This window comes from Plasmodium brasilianum, chromosome 3, assembly GCF_023973825.1.
Source record: "Plasmodium brasilianum strain Bolivian I chromosome 3, whole genome shotgun sequence".
Lineage (NCBI taxonomy): Eukaryota > Apicomplexa > Aconoidasida > Haemosporida > Plasmodiidae > Plasmodium > Plasmodium brasilianum.
In genome coordinates, this window is record NC_090116.1 from 987,835 (window position 1) to 1,008,196 (window position 20,362).

At 30.9% G+C, this 20,362-nt stretch overlaps 5 protein-coding genes across 5 annotated transcripts; 1 reads left to right on the forward strand and 4 right to left on the reverse strand.

Moving 5' to 3' along the window:
- Nucleotides 1-773: 773 nt before the first annotated feature.
- On the reverse strand, nt 774-2,086 carry MKS88_001001 (pre-mRNA-splicing factor CWC15; the record flags this gene model as incomplete). The annotated part of the gene is made up of 2 exons (XM_067219653.1): nt 774-1,609; nt 2,032-2,086. 2 exons carry the CDS (start codon nt 2,084-2,086, stop codon nt 774-776), a joined length of 891 nt encoding a protein of 296 aa, XP_067075367.1.
- A 1,410-nt stretch (nt 2,087-3,496) lies between these two features.
- On the reverse strand, nt 3,497-5,635 carry MKS88_001002 (U3 small nucleolar RNA-associated protein 7; the record flags this gene model as incomplete). The annotated part of the gene is made up of 1 exon (XM_067219654.1): nt 3,497-5,635. One exon carries the CDS (start codon nt 5,633-5,635, stop codon nt 3,497-3,499), a length of 2,139 nt encoding a protein of 712 aa, XP_067075368.1.
- Nucleotides 5,636-9,578: 3,943 nt separating this feature from the next.
- MKS88_001003 (uncharacterized protein) lies at nt 9,579-13,735 on the forward strand (the record flags this gene model as incomplete). Its single annotated transcript, XM_067219655.1, has 4 exons — nt 9,579-11,481; nt 12,673-12,786; nt 13,151-13,356; nt 13,472-13,735. The coding sequence occupies 4 exons, from the start codon at nt 9,579-9,581 to the stop codon at nt 13,733-13,735; spliced, it is 2,487 nt and encodes an 828-aa protein (XP_067075369.1).
- A 52-nt stretch (nt 13,736-13,787) lies between these two features.
- On the reverse strand, nt 13,788-18,178 carry MKS88_001004 (tRNAHis guanylyltransferase; the record flags this gene model as incomplete). The annotated part of the gene is made up of 10 exons (XM_067219656.1): nt 13,788-13,874; nt 13,994-14,071; nt 14,405-14,522; nt 14,792-14,815; nt 14,979-15,159; nt 15,386-15,491; nt 15,791-15,843; nt 16,302-16,396; nt 16,999-17,031; nt 17,163-18,178. The coding sequence occupies 10 exons, from the start codon at nt 18,176-18,178 to the stop codon at nt 13,788-13,790; spliced, it is 1,791 nt and encodes a 596-aa protein (XP_067075370.1).
- A 1,526-nt stretch (nt 18,179-19,704) lies between these two features.
- MKS88_001005 (uncharacterized protein) lies at nt 19,705-20,007 on the reverse strand (the record flags this gene model as incomplete). Its single annotated transcript, XM_067219657.1, has 1 exon — nt 19,705-20,007. One exon carries the CDS (start codon nt 20,005-20,007, stop codon nt 19,705-19,707), a length of 303 nt encoding a protein of 100 aa, XP_067075371.1.
- Nucleotides 20,008-20,362: the final 355 nt, after the last annotated feature.

Here is a 20,362-nt window from a genome sequence, read left to right on the forward strand (position 1 = left end):
TTATATTATTATTTCATGCTTGTCGTACATCTCCATTATATTATTATTTCATGCTTGTCGTACATCTCCATTATATTATTAATTCGTGCTTGTGTGCATTGCCATTATATTATTAATTTGCGCTTGTGTGCATCTATTATATTATTAATTCGTGCTTGTGTGCATCGCCATTATATTATTAATTTGTGCTTGTGTGCATCGCTATTATATTATTAATTTGTGCTTGTGTGCATTGCTATTATATTATTAATTTTTTTTTTTTAATTCTGAACATGTTCATATTTTAATGGCGAAAAAACGCGAAAACAAATTTTTTTTTTGACCAGTTAGCGAAATTCGTAAATTTATCAAATATATCAGGGGGAAAAAAAAAGAATTGCATAAATGAAAAAAAATAAAACATGGCGAAAACAAAAAAAGTATAGCAAAAAAGAAACAAAACAAAGCAGCACAAATTGAAGGGGATATTATCCAAGAATTCGTCTAGTCAGCGGGGGATTATTACGTGCACGCAAGTACATACATACATATACATATATATTCATGTTCATTGGTTTGTGTGTGCAGATATATTATGTATGTACCTACCCATTCACTGCACGCTCCCAATGGTCATAAAAAAGCGCGAACCACACAGGAACAATACAAAATTTGCAATATGAAAGAACTAAAAGGCGAAAGATCACTTGAAATATCTTTTTTTCTTTTTTTTTTTCTTTTTCCTCTTACTCCCTCTACTCTCTTTCCATTTGCACATTGATAATATCACAACATCAATGAATATATTTAAATAAAAATTTTTTGTGAAAGGCTGTGCGAACAGTGTCATTGATGAAGGATACCTTCTTCTCTTTTTTTTCACACGTATTTCTAAATATAGCTTCATCAGTCCACTTTCTTTTTTTTTTATTTTTTTCGGATTCTTCATTTTCGCTACTGTCTTCTAAATTGATTAGTGGGTTGTTGGTAAGTATGTTGTTATTTTTGTTTTTCATCAGTTCTTGTTCCTCTTTTTCCTTTTTCAATTTTTCCATCTTTTCTCTTTTTAAAATTTCGAGCTCTCTCATAAGCTCCTTTTCTTCTTCGTCCTCTTCATCCGTTTCATCGTCTTCGTCGTCTTCTTCTTCTTCATTTGATTCGTAATCATTATCTGCGTATGCTTCATCGCTACTGCAATTGCCATTATTCGAGTTGTCGTTTGCTTTATCCGATGTGTTATCCTTCGCGTTATTATTATTTTTTTTCATATTCATACTTTCAGTTTTTCCCTTCATTCTTTCGTTCAATTTTTTCCTGATTTTGATTTTTTTCCTTTTCTGTGATATCCATTCCTCCTCAATTTCGTCATCTTCATCCTCAGGATACAGGTTAGTGTAATCATGGTTCGTTAGCTTCTTAATATTTTCAATTGCTCGTAGTTTGTCCTTGTTACTACTACTACTGTTGTTATTGTTTACTTTATTGCCGCTGTTTTCAAGTTGGATTAAATTGTTTTTAATTAGCTCTTTATCTTCTACATGGTCGCTTAAGTCTCTTGTCTTCATTTGCATATGACCGGGTAAATCCCTACTACAAACTTTTGCAGTTTGGCTAACTTTTCTATTGCCCCCTGAAATGGGAAGAAAATGGACCAAGTGAAAAAAAAGGAAAACATTAGAGACTCGAATGAACAGCCTGACTGTGTGCATGTAAAACATATGCATTAAAAATGACGCTTCGCGGAAAAATTAATATGGCGTGTTCATTCGCGCAAACAGTGAGATAATACACGTACGTGTATGTAAGTATATGTACGTATGTAAGTATAAGTACATATGTAAGTATATGTACGTATGTAAGTATATGTACGTATGTAAGTATAAGTACATATGTAAGTATAAGTACATATGTAAGTATAAGTACATATGTAAGTATATGTACGTATGTGGGCACATATAACTACAAAGGAACAACTCGCGAACTCAATTTATGTCTCTCTTTTAAGTGCATACTGTTTGATCACTCCTTCATTGCACTTTTGTTTTTGCTTACCCTGGTTTTCCCCCCCTATGGCATTATACCAAGTGGGCCTATGTGCTGTCGTCATTTTGTCCTCTAAATATATATATATATATATATACGTATGTACGTACGTATATAGGATTACATGTACCGACAATCTATTATCTTTGTGCTATAATCGTACCCTCTATTTTTTTATGCATAATATTTATAGATTCTTTTTAAAAAGAATTAAACTCATTTTTTCAATCCATGTATTTTACGAATTGGTACATTCATCAAACATGCCCATATAATATACTTATAACGTATATATAATATACAAATAATATTACATACATAATTACTTGTATAGTGGCAAGAGATGACCCTACAATTCAAATATACAAATAAACATAATTTTTACATCATGTTAACTGCGCTCTTTTATTTCATAGTGGAATTTATTATAAAATTATTATCGATATTTGACCTATACTGTACAACTGTTACTGTACCAAATCTACCGCTTATTGGTTCGCTCTGTTTAGCGGCACTATAACCCAGCTTCGTTTAGATTCCCTTTAATTTTTTTTTTTTTTCAAAATGCTGCATATAAAATTAGTATATGCAGGCGTTTTCTGAAATTTATCCTTTTAAAATAAAAAAATGACCACGTTAATAAATATATATGTACACAGATTTTATATTTTTATATGCATACATATGCATCATACATATGCACCACATATACAATATATATATATATATATATATATATATATATATACATACATATATACATACATACATAGTACATACCCATTTGTACAAATGTCAATACGTAAAACTTTTTGCTGAAAAAAAAAAAAAAATACATGCGCAATGACTAATGATGGATGGCCAAGGCCAACATTTTTCCGGGATTTAGTTATAACGTATACACAAACAGTATATTAATAATATATTAATAATATATTAATAAAATGGTAATACATTGTTAAATGAAAAACGATTGAGTAAATTTTATGAAAAATTATGCAGCATTAATTTGGTATATTTATTAAAAAGGGGAGAAAAAAAAAAAAAAAAAAAAAAAAAAAAATTCCATTTTGCAGTAATAGGTTAAACAAGAAAAGTTAATGCCTTTTATTATTTTTATTTTATTTAAAAAAAAAAAAAAAGAACTGAAACAAACATAAACTTAATTTTGCACATACGCATAAGTATGCATATTAAGTAGGTACACAAGTAGTATTTATAAATAATTAAATAAAAAATGTACACATACGTATGCATATATATATGGGAGTATTGGTCGTATGTATATTAATAACATGTAAACACATAAACACGTTTATACGTGTTGTGCCCCCACACCCCCCTTCAGGGTATCAGAGCATCGCGTTTCCAACCCCTAGGCTTTATTTATCTTGTTCTTTAAACTTTTTCTCAAATATTTCTGTACATCGGGTCCTAAGAGTGAGTTTTTTTTTCTCCCTCTCCCTCCAAATTTTTATCCTCTCCTTTTTTTCCTTCTTTTTTTTCTCTTCTTTTGCTTTTCTGCATCTGTTTGTCCATTCACTACTTTTCCTTTAGCAGCCTTCTTCCACAAACCCTTTTTTCCAAATGATGGGGCATTAGCTCCACAACTGCCGTTGATATCATCCGCATTATGATACCCCTCTGAAATGTAGTCTCTGTCGTCCGTCTTTATCTTTCCATAGCGCATTTTACCAGGAGTCTTCACTTTATTAGTAAGCCGTTGACTGATATATGTTTTATGTGCATTAGATCTGTCCGTGGGATAACTACTAGACCTGTCAGTGAGATGTCCATTAGGCCTATCATTCGTTTGATAACCCGGTTGAGTAGAGTTCTGGTGCACGTCTTGATACGGGTTTACCTTTCCTATTTCGTTACGCTTAAACTGGATGGTATCAGGTGATAACTTGTCCAGTAATAGTCTAACTTCATTCTCTCTTACCTGCTTCTTTGTTTCATATGGATTATTAACAAAAGTGTCTATATTTGCTAGTCCAGAACCAGGTACTAGAAATGATTTAACAGAATATTTGAGACCTGCACAACATATATCTTCAAATGGTTGAAAGGATATGGAATTAATTTTATCTCCATATGTATTATGTGTTAAGTAAACTTCCGGTTTTGTAAAAAGATTTTTATACGTTTTAAAATGACTGTTCATACAAAATGCAACAATCGATGTATCACTAATATCTATGTTATTAATAATATTATGTTCTCTATACGATTTGATATATTCTAATTTTCTCATATCCCATATTTTATATGTACAATCAATAGAAGCACTAATTAAATAATTATCACTTACAGCTATTGAAGATATAGGAGTATAATGACAATATATATCACATATACATTTGTCTACATTAGGTGACCATAAGGTAACATGCCCATTACTATGTCCTAAATAAATAATTGCATCATGTTTATTTTGTTTCATAATAGAACATGGACCCCTTTTCGTTTTTTTCCTTGTAATTATATTACCCATAGTTATATCTTGGTATACTAATTCTCCAAATTCTCCTACTGATGTTAATAAAAAATGGTATGGTAAGAATTCCATTTGGTATGTATATAATATGTCTTTTATACAATTTACTTCTAACCCTGTGTTATCATATATATACATATACTTTTTTTGACTAACAGCAAAAAGCTTATGATTATGTAATATAGTATTACATCTAACCGTTTCACATACCTCTAGTTCACATAATGTTTCTAAGTTTTGTGTATCTATTAATGTTATATGTCCTTTATCTCCTGTTGTTAATAAATATTTTCCATTTCTTGAATATGTACATGTATATGGTCCCATGTTCAAACTTAAGTCTATTACTTTTTTTTGTGTCCCTATATCTGCTCTATCGTAGATATACTTTTGGCTAATATGAATTTTCTTCTCCTCCTTGATTCCTTCTTCTCCCTCCTCAGTGCGCTTGTAGTACTCTCCACTATAGCAACTACGCTCATCACGCATGCTGAAGTGCATTTTATTCTGAACATGTGCAGGAAATTTCATAATGCGCACCTCCTTTTGACTAGTAGCATTCGTCTCGGGAATGTTTCCTACCCCTTTTTCGATTTTATTCAAATCTTCCATCACTATTCGTTTTATTTTATCCACCCCACTTTGTTTTATTTTATCCACCCCACTTTGTTTTATTTCATCCATCCCTTTTTTTGTTCTAATCTCCTTCCCCTTCTTCCCCTTCTTCCCTTTCAACACAGGATGAACCCCTTCAGTGTCATCCTTCTTCTGAACAAGATGCTTCTGCTTCACGTCAATGTATCCTTCATCAATTTTTCTGAATTTTTTATTTGCTAAAATTTTTTTAGTTGATAAAATAGCTAATTTAACATCTTTCTTCAATTTATTTTTTAATTTTTTATTTTTTATATTTTTTGTATTCGGAAGATCTTTGGGTAACTGTGTAGGGTCGACAACAGGAAGGTAATTTATTTTATTACCTCCATTTCTTTTTTTCTTTTTCTTAATTCTCTTTTTAATATTATATATGATTTTATTAACATTAACTACTGTTATCTTATTCTCTTTGATTTTTTCTGTGTTTACGTTGCTTTCAACGAATATATCTTCCATTTTGTTCCTCTGTTACTGATTTTTGTGATGTCCTTCCGGTATTTTATACACTTCTTTCTTCAAGTATTTTATTATATATACGTGCATATATTTACGCAATTGAGAAGCGACTGGCCCCGCTTCCTGCAGTTAAAAAGGCTTGACAACTTACCCCCCTTACCTTGCGCGTTTACCCGAATTATATAGCTCCTTTATTAAGTTAGTTCTCGCTTTCGTTCTTACTTTTTTTCGTTCTTACCTTTTTTCGTTCTTACTTTTTTTCGTTCTTACTTTTTTTCGTTCTTACTTTTTTTCGTTCTTACTTTTTTTCGTTCTTACTTTTTTTCGTTCTTACTTTTTTTCGTTCTTACTTTTTTTCGTTCTTACTTTTTTTCGTTCTTTTTTCTTTTTTTCTTTTTTCCTTTTTTCTTTTTTTCTATTTTTCTTTTTTTCTATTTTTCTTTTATTCCTTTTTTCGTTTTTTCGTTTTTTCCTTTTTTCTTTCTTTCTTGCTTTTTCTCCTTTTTTTTTTTTTCTTTTTGTTCATAAATTTATACAAAATCGCTTGTTACAAATTGTTGTTCTTCACTGCAAAATTGTGTTGACTACTTAAACATGGCATTGTTTGTTTTTTAAATATTGTAATGTTTAAGCAGTTTTTGAGGTAACGTTCATATGTACTTTTGTATGTAGTATGTACGTATATATGTAGTATGTACGTATACATGTAGTATGTACGTATACATGTAGTATGTACGTATACATGTAGTATGTAGGTAGTTTGGTAGGTACATGCATATACGTGCGTACGCATGTACATGTATTTTTAAGTATTATATGCCATTCCCCCTTCCGCTGGGAATACGTATATATTCTCATTTACGCTATATACCATTTTTTGGTAAATCAAAAAAAAGCATGCAAAAAAGAGAGAAAAATTGCCCAACTAATTTTATAGAAAAAAAAAAAAAAAAATTAATACTCCGAGTGCCCCAATGCAACATGAGCATTTGTTCAAATTGGTAACTCGCACATTGTGAGTGCATAGAAAGGCACAGTGTAATATTTAAGTACGTATACATGTTATATATAATATACATATAAATGTATATATGCATATATGCACATACGTAAATACGTTTATCGATCCATACATGCGCATATTACTTACCGTTTATATTATATATATGTATCTTGTTTTTTGATATTTTCTTTTTTTTTTCCCATATTTGCTATTTTTCGCATGAACAAGCAAGGAAAATTTAAAAAAAAAAAAAAAAAAAAAAAAGAAAGAAAGAAAGAAAGGAAGGAAGGAAAACTCTGAAATGAACGAATTGGAGGAAAATAAATGCCAAATAAATTCAAATTTTTTAAAGATACGAGTAAAAAAAATTGAAGCAAAGGAATGGCCAACCATAGTTAGCGTTTAAACGAAAGTTGAAGAGAAAAGATAAGGCATACTTATAAGGTAAAGGAAATCATTGAATTTTCTGAAAAGTGCAAACTATATCAAAATTGTGTTGAACGTACACGCACATGTATCCAGCGCTTGCTCCACAAGCTGTATAATAATTGAAAGCGTAAAACGGAAAGGGAAAAACTCAAAGTGGAAAAAGCGAAAAGTAGAAAACGTACTAACAAGGCAATTCGCTCAACACTGAAATTTACTTTACTGCAAAACTACAGCGTTCAGCCTGCGTATCAATGATATCCCTAAACAATTTCCATACTGTCATATATTGTTATCACGTCCCGATTATCGCATAACGAGAGAAATATTATATTATTTTATTTTTTTTTTGTTCTCCCCATTTTTAAGAAGTTTGAAAAATTAAAAAAAAAAAAGAAAAAAAAAAAGAAAATATGTCAAAAGCTGTGTATGCAAAGATTTGGATGAGCACGAGGAATTTTACCCTTCGAAGGAGATACGGATGGTTCAAAGTTTGGTAAGAAAAAAAGGGAACAAAAGAATGAGTATTGTCCAATAAATCCATGCCTTAGCGGCACGTGGTTCTGGCTTTGCTTGTATCGTACGCTCATATGCAAACGCGGACACGTGTACATACATATATATACGCATATATGAATATATGTATATATGTATATACATACTTATGCGCATGTGTATACCCATGTGTGTGCTTTTTTTGTATGCTCTCATCCGCAGCTCTCGCCTAAGCCCATGGTTGTACGTTTGGGGCTTTTATTGCGTCTCTTTGGTCTTTCCCGCATTCGACAACGAGTATAAAAAGCTTTTGACATTTGGCATATGGAAGGAAAATGATGTTGGATATAAGAAGTGTGCTCCCCCTCCTTATGAATAAAACAAACGAACAAAAGGATAAACAAAAAAAAAAAAAAAATAAAATAATAAAATGTATACTGTACGACTACAAGGAATAATTAAATAGTGAGGAAGTGAAGTAATGAGAGAGTGAAAAAATGCTAACGTGCTAATGTGCTAACGTGCTAACGTGCTAATGTACTGACGTGCTAATGTAATAACGTGATAATGTACTAACGTGCTAATGTACTAACGTGTTAACGTACCAACGTGTTAATGTACTAACGTGTTAATGTACTAACGTGTTAACGTACTAACGTGTTAATGTACTAACGTGCTAATGTACTAACGTGCTAATGTACTAACGTGTTAACGTACTAACGTGTTAATGTACTAACGTGTTAACGTACTAACGTGTTAACGTACTAACGTGTTAATGTACTAACGTGCGAGGGTACATTTATACCTTTTTTTCCTTTTTCTTGGGGGAAATTCCAGCTAATATTTTAACAACTCTAAGCATAGAGAACAAATTAGATTTGTTCACATCACACTGAGGGAGTAAACTTTTCGACAAAACATGCAATAACGCGTGTGCCATACATGCAGACATATCTAAATATGTATGTACGTATGCATTTACGCATACGTGTTAACAACCCACTTCTCAGTTCATTTTGCAGATCGTATACGTATTAAGCTGTTTTTCTGCTTGTATGTAAACAGTTATGTGTGTGTATATATGTATATGTACACTCAAATTTTTTCCCTTTTTTTTTTTTTTTTTTTTTTTTTGTAAACCTATAACTTGCCGTAAAAAGCCAAAAAAAGGAGTGCTTAACATGCTTATATTTTTTGTTAATTTTTTGTTAATTTTTTTTGCAATTTTTTTGGGTATTCCCGATAGAAAACGTCAAGAGACCCGTAAAAAGTAGTAACTTCGTTATTTGATACATAAACAACTTTGACGACTAAACTTTTTGCGAAGTGTTCAATGTGAAATGATATGTTATATGTGCTATTCGCTGCTTGCTATTCGATATTTACTACTTGCTATGTATGAGTCCCGTTCTATTCTCCAAGCAAATATTGCAATGCGGGAAAAAAAAAAAAAAGAAAAACAAACGTGGTACCTTAAAAGTAAACAGCAAAATGATTAGACAAATGAATATGCAAGCAGAAAAAAAGAAAACAACAACATAGAAATGAAACCTACACGTGGTATATGTAAACTCCTTTTTTTTCAAAAAATTTACAAAGTTGCACACACGCATAAGAATTGCTGTTCAGTAGTTTGGCTGCTTTTAAGAGATATATTCCTTGTGTCAGTACACACACTCACATACACACATATATGCATTAACGTACACCTACATATGTACACATATATATAAGCTTATTTTTGTATTGTATAAACTCCTTTTCATTTTTGTACGAATAGAATACAAAAGATACAAATAATCCTAAAGTGCGCGCACAAAAGAAAAAAAAAAAAAAAAAAAAAGAGGCAATCAATAAATAGCGAAAAGAAGAAGAAAAATAAAGAGAAGATATCAATAAAGTTAAGAAGATACTACTACAATATTGCAGTAGTATTACGACAGTATTGAAGTATAATAACAAAAAAAAAAAAAAAAAAAAAAAAAAAAAAAGCTGTAAAATCGCAGCGTCTTATACTAAATGAAGGGTATACATTCATATTGTTCTCTTTTGTGCTTTTCTTTTTTGTTCTTAACATATGGATCAAACTTAGGGACGACTCACGTTGCCCATGTTGCTATTACACGGATAAGAGATGAGGAGGGGAAAAATAAAAATGAAAAGGAAGAAATTACAAAAGGACAATATTCATATATAGAGGAAGGAACGAAGAGGGACGAACAAGTGGGACATAGTGCCAAGGAAACTGATAAACATAATGATGAACAGAGTGATGAACTAAGCGATGATAAGACGGATATTCAAAGAACCGAAAAAGAAAACGTGGACAGTAGTGAGCACAGCGGCGATGACGGGATGGATGAATATTTCAATGTCGACGTGGAGGAACTAAGTCTGTTTCCGGACCCGAACGAGTTGTACGACTTTTTAATGGAGGAGAAAAAGGAGGAAAATGGTAAAAGTAGTAGAAGTACAAGTACCGACAGTCGCGATAGCAGTGGTAATGGTAGTAGCAGCGGCAGTAGTAGAAGTTTACCGAGAAACAAAACGCTTGAAAACTTAAAGGGTGCTATAAAAAGTGGAAACCTGACGAGGGAGCATTTCCTGCAATTGTACAAGTCGGCGCTAAGCCATTTCGACGTAGATGGCTATACCTTTTTAATGCAAAAGATAATGCATAAGGAGTATAACGAAAGATTTGCTCAAAAAGTTAAGAGGTTGAATGAATCTAATCCTCATTGTGATAAGGTGGAAAAACATGATGAAAGGAAAGCAAAACAAAAAAGAAAAAGAAGAGAACCAAACGAAATGGGTGGAAATAATATAGATTACCCTGGAGGACCTGTGAGATCAACTTATGGAAATAATTTAAGCAAATGGATGAAAGATTCTTTAGAAAACATTGAAAGTCCTGAGTCTATAAAAGAACCAGGTTTAGCTAATATGTTAATACAAAGTTTGACTATGGTTAAGGGTCTTATTCAATCAGTAGCAAGCTCAGTTGTAGATATTGTACCTCCATTAATACCTCCACCTATATGGATAAATAGACCACTTCCATGTTTACCAATGGTAACAGGAAAAAATTGTTTAGGTTCTATACTATACCCAATAACAGCTGCAGAATTTGTTACAGCAGATATAACAGATAGTATTATGAATGGTGTTATATCAAGCTTTCCAGCAAAATATGCATCTAAAGTGGGTAAAACATCTGATACACTATACCGTATATGTGCTATGGCATATTTAGGTATGTACTGTGCATCTATATTTCCTATATGTTGGTTACCAGTAGGATTACGAGTTTCTGAGACTATGTCTCTTTGTTTCCCTCAATGTTTAGCTACTCTTATAGCATGTCCAGGATTCTGGATTGACGATATTGAAGGACCATGTAGTAATACATCTGTACCTCCATTTTGTTCTTTTTCAATTTTTGTTAATCAGAAAATTGTTCCTCCACAATTAACTTCTTATGATGATTCTCATAATTATCCTTCTACATGTCCATCCAAAGATGATGAATATGATATACCAGATGAGTTATATGAACATGAAAAGGAAACTAATGATATGTTCTTAAAAGAAAAAAAGGCCTATTCAAAATTATCCATATTACCTATCATATATCCAAACCTAGTCCCAAATTTGTATAACAACAAAACGAAGATACATGAAATGGAAACATGCAAATGCATGGACATAATTCATTTATGTAAGAAGCACTTTGCTATACCTGTTATAAGAAATGGCAATTCTGTTTTTAATTCCACACATGAGGAGCCTGTTAAATTGTCTTCTATGCAAAACAAGTGTTGCAAAAAATGCAAGCCCATTTGGAAAATTCTGTTTCCCACTGAGAAAAAAGTCGACTTAAGGGGCTCTCCTGTGTATCCTCGACGTGCCAAGTTACTATCCGGTATTGTGCAGCGCTGAGCGTGGGGGCGATCCCTTACACGCAGGATAGGCGTTCCTGATTTTGAAAATTTTGTGTTAATTTTGTGCTAACCTTTGCACTATCCTTTTTGACTTCTTTTTTCACTTCTTGGCATATTCTTTCATTTTTTTTTTTTTCATTTCGTCGACAAAATTTTCAAGCCCTTTGTTCATTTTTTCGCTGCTTTTTTGTTCATTTTTTCGCTACTTTTTTGTTCATTTTTTCGCTTCTTTTTTGTTGGACCTGTTTAAAATATTCTGTCGTTTCGCCTTAACAAGTCATAATTTTTAAAAAATGGAGCAAGCGAAAATGGAAAAATTGTAAATTAGGACAAAAAAAAAGGAAAATACAATATGCAATATGGAAAAATGAAAAATGCAGCATAGCAAAACGAAAAATAAAATATGGCAAAACGAAAAATGCAATATGAAAGAATGACAAAATTGCAAAGTTTTGCGTGCACGAAGAAGGGGCGTACTGCGCGTAAAAGGTGTTGTATTCCCCTTATTTCTGAAAAGAATTAGAAAAAAGACAAAAAAAAAAAAAAAAAAAAAAAAAAAAAAAAAAAAAAAAAAAAAAAAAAAAAAAAAAGCATTCATACATTGCATATATATGTATGTATGTATACTTATATGTATGTCACACTGACAAGGTTATTCTTTCAAATAAGAAATAGAAAAAGAAGTTTGGAAGAAAGAAGGGGAATAATTAAACCGATTTTTTCCTTTCACTTTGCAATATTGCGGCGTTGCAATTTGTTCTCTTTTTTTTTTTTTTTTTTTTTTCTTTTTTTTTTTTTTTTTTTTTTTATTTTTTTTTCTTTTTTCTACTCTTTATGCTACGCTCCCTCTTTTCTTTTTTTTTTTTTTTTGTTGGAAAGACAAATTAAAGATGGCGAAAATAAAAAATATGACTATGTTAATATACACAGTTATCACATACAAAAAAAAAAAAAAAAAAAAAAAAAAAAAAAAAAAAGAGACTTACCATGTTACATTGAGTGGAAAACAAAATTTTAAAACGAACAAGTAATTTAAATGAAAAGGGGAAAAAAAGCCAAGGGGACAGAATAGATGTTAAAAAAGATAATCTGTATTTCTATTATTTAAAATAAAAATATTGAATTTTCACTTGTAGCTCCAAGATAGCCTATTCTTTTTCCTGACCTATAAGGTGAGGGCTCTTGTTCATCTGAGCATAAAAAGGGGGAAAACGAAAAGGCGAGGGGGATGTTGTTACATTTCCGGAAAAGGGGCAGCATACGTTTAGAAGGGTGGAAGTGTGGAAGTGTGGAAGTGTGGAAGTGTGAAGTGTGGAAGTGTGAAGTGTGAAGTGTGAAGTGTGGAAGTGTGAAGTGTGGAAGTGTGAAGTGTGGAAGTGTGAAGTGTGGAAGTGTGAAGTGTGGAAGTGTGGAAGTGTGGAAGTGTGTGGAAGTGTGAAGTGTGGAAGTGTGGAAGTGTGAAGTGTGGAAGTGTGAAGTGTGGAAGTGTGGAAGTGTGGAAGTGTGGAAGTGTGGAAGTGTGGAAGTATGAAGTGTGAAGTGTGGAAGTATGTGCATATGAAAATATGTTTGTATATATGTACTTATGCATGCACGTATGTAGTTGCGTAAGAGGAGAGCTCCTCCTGTTTGTTGTTTCTCATATTATAGGAAAAGTAGTACAATTAAAGGAAACGGAGCATATCTTATTTCTGCATGTTGGGTTTATGTACAATGACTTTCTTCCACATTCTACAAGGGGCGTCAAGTGGGCCTTCAAAGAAAAAAAAAAAAAAAAAGACAATAATTATAGCTGTAGCTGTAGTGGTAGCGGCAGTATGCATAACAAGTGCATACAAAGCAGTTCCACTCGCGCGGTATTACGCTTGTGTGGTTATATAGTTATAACATTCAAATTTCCCGGATGAGGAATTGGGGTGGTCCTTATTCTACTTCCTTCGCAATCCTTTGGAACGCAGTTCATCTTTGCAGAAAGGGAAAAGAAAAGAAGAGAAAAATGAAAAAAATGAAATCAATGAAAAAAATGAAAACAATGAAAAAAATGAAGAAAATGAAAACAGTGAAAAAAATGAAGAAAATGAAAACAATGAAAAAAATGAAGAAAATGAAAACAGTGAAAAAAATGAAGAAAATGAAAACAATGAAAAAAATGAAGAAAATGAAAACAATGAAAAAGGTATACTTGTCATCGATGAGAGTACCACAGTTAAGTGGCGAGACAGGCGTTGGAAGTAGGAAGTAGAGAAATAACAAAAGGAGGCAAAAAAAAAAAAAAAAAAAAAAGTATTCATACCTCTAACTTGGACTCGTGCACGCGAATTAGCTTTCTGCTCGAGTTTGGAATAAAAATATTCTCCTTAGGACATAATGATTTCTTTAAAACAAAAAAATAAAAATTATGCCGAATAAAAATTGAACCGATAATTTTAGTATTTTCTTTTTTTTTTATATACATTACTATTCATGCTCATATTACGATTAGCATGTACGAACCTCCAACTGTGTAGCATAATTATTTTTATTTTTTTTCGGAATAATTGAATCTTCGCTTATGTTAGGAATCAAACAAGTCTGCAAAAATGGGGGAAAAAACAAAATAAAACAAAATAAAATAGGTGGTGTATGAATGTGTGTGTATGTGTGTGTGTATGTTTGTGTGTATGTGTGTGTGTATGTGTATGTGTGTGTGTATGTGTATGTGTACGTGTACGTGTATGTGTACGTGTGCACATACGCGTGTATATCCGTTTATAATACCCTTGGATATGGTAGCAAAGGTGTCTACTTGCACATTCGTAAACTTATTTCCTCATTTTTGTGTACTTTTTTGCGTATTTTTTGTGTATTTTTTGTGTATTTTTTGTATTTTTTTTTTTTTTTTCTTTCATTTGAATCTCTTCTTACCGATAAGTTGTCTACATGTCTATACATTTTTTTGGGTGGGGGCAGGGAATATCTCAAGACGTCCACGCCCCACTTACATGGATTTTTTTCTAAACTATAGCTGCTGATCTTTTTGGAGCTAATCGAGGGGGAAGGGTAAGAAGTGTCGATATGATAGGACATATAATAATGGGAAGGGGAGCAGTAAAACGTGGAGCAATCGGAAGAGTAGTAGCAAAACGTGGAGCAATCGGAAGAGTAGTGGCAAAACGTGGAGCAATCGGAAGAGTAGTAGCAAAACATGGAATAATCGGAAAAGTAACGGCACAATGGAGAAACGCTTTTAAAACATTCATAAAAAGTTTAGTCCTATAAATTTTCATATTTGTCTCTTCTTTCTTTGTAAACCTTTTTCTTTCGATTTTGTCATTGCTAAAAAGGGGGATAGAAAAAAAAGTAAAATGAAACTACTACACTTTAATATTAATGTTTTAACGAAAAGGAAATAATACGTTTTTTTCATTACGATTTATTTATTTATTTTTATTTTTATTTATTTATTTATTTTTTTTTTTTTGGCACGTCTTTATCTAACGTATCCTTGGAAAATATATAGAAACTTCTAACATCAGTGTTAATTCTCTTTCCGTGTTTTATGGTTGAAGTATTGGAAAGGTTATCATGAAATATTCCTTTTATTTCTAAGGAGGAAGATTTATCAAAAATTCGTTTTTTCATAATTCTATGAGAATTAGATTTTTTTTCCTCTCCCTTATCTGCAAATATTATTTGTGTAAGAAAAAAAAAAGAAAAAAAGAAGAAAAATGGCAAAGTTAATCTGCAAATTAGTATGTCGTGTGTATCAACATAACTGGGATCACGCGAATGAAATGGTAGGAAAAGGGAAAAAAAAAAAAAAAAAAAAAAAAAAAAAAAAAAAAAAAGGCAAGAAATGTTATAAACGTAAAAAATGCGTATTTCTCCATATGGTCATATGTTTACCACTCCATTCATTTTGAGTTCCGTCAAACACAGAGGTTTTATTTCTATGATTAATATTTCTTATGCAGCTTTTAAATTCTACTTCCCCTGTCTCCTCGAAATGTAACTTAAAATGGTAAATAATGAAATTGGTGAGAGTACGGGGGAGGGGGGGTGGTAAAATATGGTGAGGGAAAGAATATGATGGAAGGGGGTATACAGGGGAAGTGAGCAAGGGCGTGAAGAAGCAGATGAACAAAGGGATGGGCATAGAAGAGAACTATTTTAGTTTTCTTTTTTCTAAATTTTACTTTACAAAAGGTAGACTTATTCGAGTGTGTTGGCTTTCCGGCAGGTATACTAGACAAAAGAAAAAAGGTGGGTAATAGATAAGCCATATGCATTGATGGACAGTATGAGCATTACCTCCACCGCTTCTAATAATATTAATGTTGCAGTAGATATTACCACTTCTGTTACTACTAATAATAGTAATCATTGGTGTAATACGCAGGAATGTTGAGCCCATGTATACATACATATTCACATATGTCCACATGCATATGTCTATGCACACGTATTCTCACTGCAGACACTTTTACATGCAAATAAAATTACTCGTTCAACTTGTTTTCTAAAGGTTTTTGAAGGTGGCGGATACTTGAGTAATTCATTTTCGATGTATAAATATGAAATTTAAAATATAAAAAAAAAAAAAGCAAGCTGAAAAAAAGTTGATCGTTCAAAGAGAGAAAGATATTGCTTAGGGAAAACAAAAAAATAAGAAAAAAAAAAAAAAAAAAAAAAAATTAATTCAATATAGTTCAATTCAGTTCAATTCAGTTCAATTCAGTTCAATTCAGTTCAATTCAATTTAGTTCAATCCATTTCAGCTCATTCCAGCTCATTTCAGTTCAATCCAATTTATTTACAATACTTTTGGTTGCTCTTCCCATGTTGTTATTTCGCTTTACTCTTGTAAAGGTTATTCTTGTTACTATTCTTTTTTGAGACAAGTCATTCTTAATAAAACTAATTAAAATAAATATTTAAAAAAAAAAAAAAAAAAAAAAAGAACAACTATATGTATACGTGCAAGTATATATATAAGATGAAGAAGACGAAACGGAATAAGAATTCGTGCATTTGTATGCAAAGGTATCACGAGCATACAGTGTATTATCCTTTATTAGGGAATAAAAAAAAAAAAAAAAAAAAATATACGTGCATTTGCGCATGTATTTTCTTTTATTTCAAATATGTATGCACACATATATATATATATATATACGTATATATATATATGCACATTTCACTGCTTCCGTGGGGGAAAAAAAAAAAAAAATGTAGACTTGATAAGGGATAACCTTGCAGCAATTTTTGTTCTCTTAAAAAGCGAACAAGTAAACGAACAAATAAAGAAAGTTTACTTGGAAGGGATAAAAATTAAGCTGCTGAAATTTTGCACGTATATTTTCTCACAGCTTTGTTTAAGGTTTCTTATTTATTTAAAGATGGTAAGGAAATGCATTTTTAAAAATAATTTTTGCCATTATTATTCTGGTATACAGTTTTTTAAATTATTTTTCATTACGTAACATTAAGTGCTTGTGTGTTTTGCGTCTTTCGTATACTTCTCGTATTTTGTATATTTCCTTAATTTCCCACTAGAAAAAAAAAAAAAAAAAAAAAAGAAAAACCTTCTTTTTTTTTTCTTTTTTTTCCTTTTCTCTATTCCCTTTTCCCTTTATGCGACTACAACGCTGAGTAGTGTCTTTCTCCTTTTTCGAGTTATCACTTCCCTTCCACCTCCACCCCTCCTGTGGCCTTCTTTTTAAAAATAAAATCGTACTTTCCCCAAAATTTTTCGCTAACTAAATTTTCATGTGAAATGATAAACTTGTTTAAGGTGTTAATTTTTTGTTGTTCACTCGACGTTGCAATAGAAACCTCAGCATTGATAATATCATCATCCTTACTAATAGTACATAAATTATAATCATCGATTAGTTTTTCATGAGTATTTTTGTCCAATTTATTTTCATTAGTATTTTTAAGAGGATCTAAGTGAACAGTGGCATTACTAATAATGACTGAATTATGGTCATATATAGTGGTACTACAGCTACTAGTGGTACATTTCATATTTACTTTTTTTTTAAAATTTTTATTTCTAATTATTATTGTTCCTCTTCTAAATATATCTGGGATGTTGTTATAATTAATATGAAATTTTGAGAAGAGCAATTCGTTTTTATCCTTAGTTTGTGTTGTTAACAAAAATTTATATGCTTGTTCATGTGTGTAATTACTTTTTAATACTAAATTCCAAAAGCATTCATTATACTGTGTATTAATATGACAGTCTACTTGCCTCCATGAAAAATAATCCTTTATTTCCTTTTCAGATGGATATATAATTATTCTTGCATCAAAACATGGCGGATAAACTAATTCTTTGTTGAAAAAATAAATTTTCCATCTATACATAAAATAAGATGTAAAATAAGATACAACACTAGTTAATATTTTGTCATACCTTCTATTCCATAATTTCGCATTTTTTCTAAATAAAAAGCTAAACTCGTCGGAGTGCCCATAACACATATCTATTTCATCAAACTTTTTTATAACGCCAATTGCACATTCATTCATTAAATTAAGCCCTCGTATATCATTTGGCTTTTTATATTCATGTACTTTTATAAATTTTTTAAAATCACATCCATCTATTCTTATAATGAAGTAACAGTTGAGCATAATTTTTTTCTCTTCTTCGTATAATTTTACATAAGCAAATTTGCTGTTAGCCATGAGAATTTAGCGGCAAGTGGAGAGAGAAGAATAAGGGAAGCGACAAAATTATGCACAAACCAGGAACAATTTAGCTGCTCTTGTTTTGGTCATTTGCTCTGCTCATGTAGCTCTATGATTAAAATTGCCTTAAAATATGTTAGGACAAATACCAATACTAATAAGAAGGTTAATGTTATAAAACGACTCGACATATGACATACTACTGTACACTGCGCATAAGATCAGTGTGCATTTTTTTAGGGCTCAGTAGAATTCATTTAAAAAAAAAAATAAAAAAATAAAAAAATAAAAAAATAAAAATAAAAAATAATTTAATTATATAAAATTAAAAAAAATTAAAAAAGAAAATCACCCTTGCCACATGCACAATTCACTTTTTTTTTATGAACAGGCAAGAATTTTTTTTCATGTGATAGACCATATGGGGCGTGCTTCAAAACTGGAGGAAAATAATGTAGATCATTCGCTTTCTTTTCTGACAAGCTTATATGCGTATGTGCGTATATGTATTTTCGCGATAACCTGTACGAGTCAGGTGTTTTAAAAAATGTACACATCCAAAACTGGTAGAGTGTTGCGGGTATGTATTAACCTTTACATGTAGCATACAAATTAAAATTATTATTTTTTAATTGCATTTTAAAAAGTAAAAACCTTGTAGCCCCTAATATTTTTAATTATATATCTTTATATATGCAGTTGTAAGTATAAGAAGTACTGACGAACATTGAACTATGTAAGTTGGTAAACAAAACAAAATGGCACACGACCAACAACAAACAACGTATTTTCTATACTCTGAATTCCATGCGCAAAATATGCGTGAACAGTGGCAATATATCTGTTAAATGGGCTTAATATTTATATATATTTATTTATATATTTACATATTTATTATTTATCTGTTTATTTATTATTTATCTGTTTATTTATTTATTATTTATCTGTATATTTATCTATTATTTATCTGTATATTTATCTATTATTTATCTGTATATTTATTTATTATTTATCTGTATATTTATTTATTATTTATCTGTATATTTATTTATTATTTATCTGTATATTTATTTTTTAAAAGGGCAATGTAATGGCCAAATGTGCTCTTAAGCACGTAGGAGTAAGAAGAATTATAAATAAATAGCTAACAATATAAATCATTTTTATTTGTAGAAAAAAAGAAAAAATGACAAAGGAATCTCGGCAGATTTAGTTGTAGTTGAGAATAAAAAATATAAAAATAAAAAGAGTGAAAAAAAGTAAAGCAAAGTTGAACAAAGTAAAACAATGTAAAACAGAGTAAAACAAAGTAGAACAACAAAACAAAGTAGAACAACAAAACAAAGTAGAACAACAAAACAAAGTAGAACAACAAAACAAAGTAGAACAACAAAACAGAGTAAAACAAAGCAAAGTAAAACTAAATAAATCTAAGCTACATAAATTCAAACAAAACAGAGAATAGCGCAGAACAGCAATACGAAGAAACAATTTTAAGAAGGGGTGTACCCACAAAAAAGCTTTCAATAAAGAAAATTAAGACAGTGCATGATAACTAAAGCGAGCACATCCTTAAAAAAAAAATTCATATTTAAGCATATGATACAGCCTCCCTCCCCCAAGCATTTTTGTAAAAACTTATGAATATGTACATGCACATGTACTCCATTTTCTACTTCTACTCCATTTTCTACTTCTACTTCATTTTCTACTTCTACTTCATTTTCTACTTCTACTTCATTTTCTACTTCTACTTCTTTTTCCACTTCTACTTCTTTTTCTACTTCTACTTCATTTTCAACTTCTACTTCAACTTGAATCATCATGTGCTCTTATTTTTATATTTATGGGAGAAAACTGACAGATGGTGTGTTCATATGGTGTAGGATAAAAAATAGAAAAAGATAGATGAAAAGAAATAATTAATAGATATCACTCCTTTTACGTTTGAAATAAACTGCAATATATTTTTTATACATGTGTTTTTCTAATAATTATATGCAAAACATCAACATATATGTTGATGACTATCTTTGCATAGAGAATGTTATAAGTACACAATTGTTCAGAATTTTCAGCTTGAGGAATTAAGTATGTAAAGAAGTCCTTATCGTATTCCATTCATTGTGATACTTCGAAAGAGTTTTAAAAGGGATTATTCTATCCCTTGAAATATTTTCT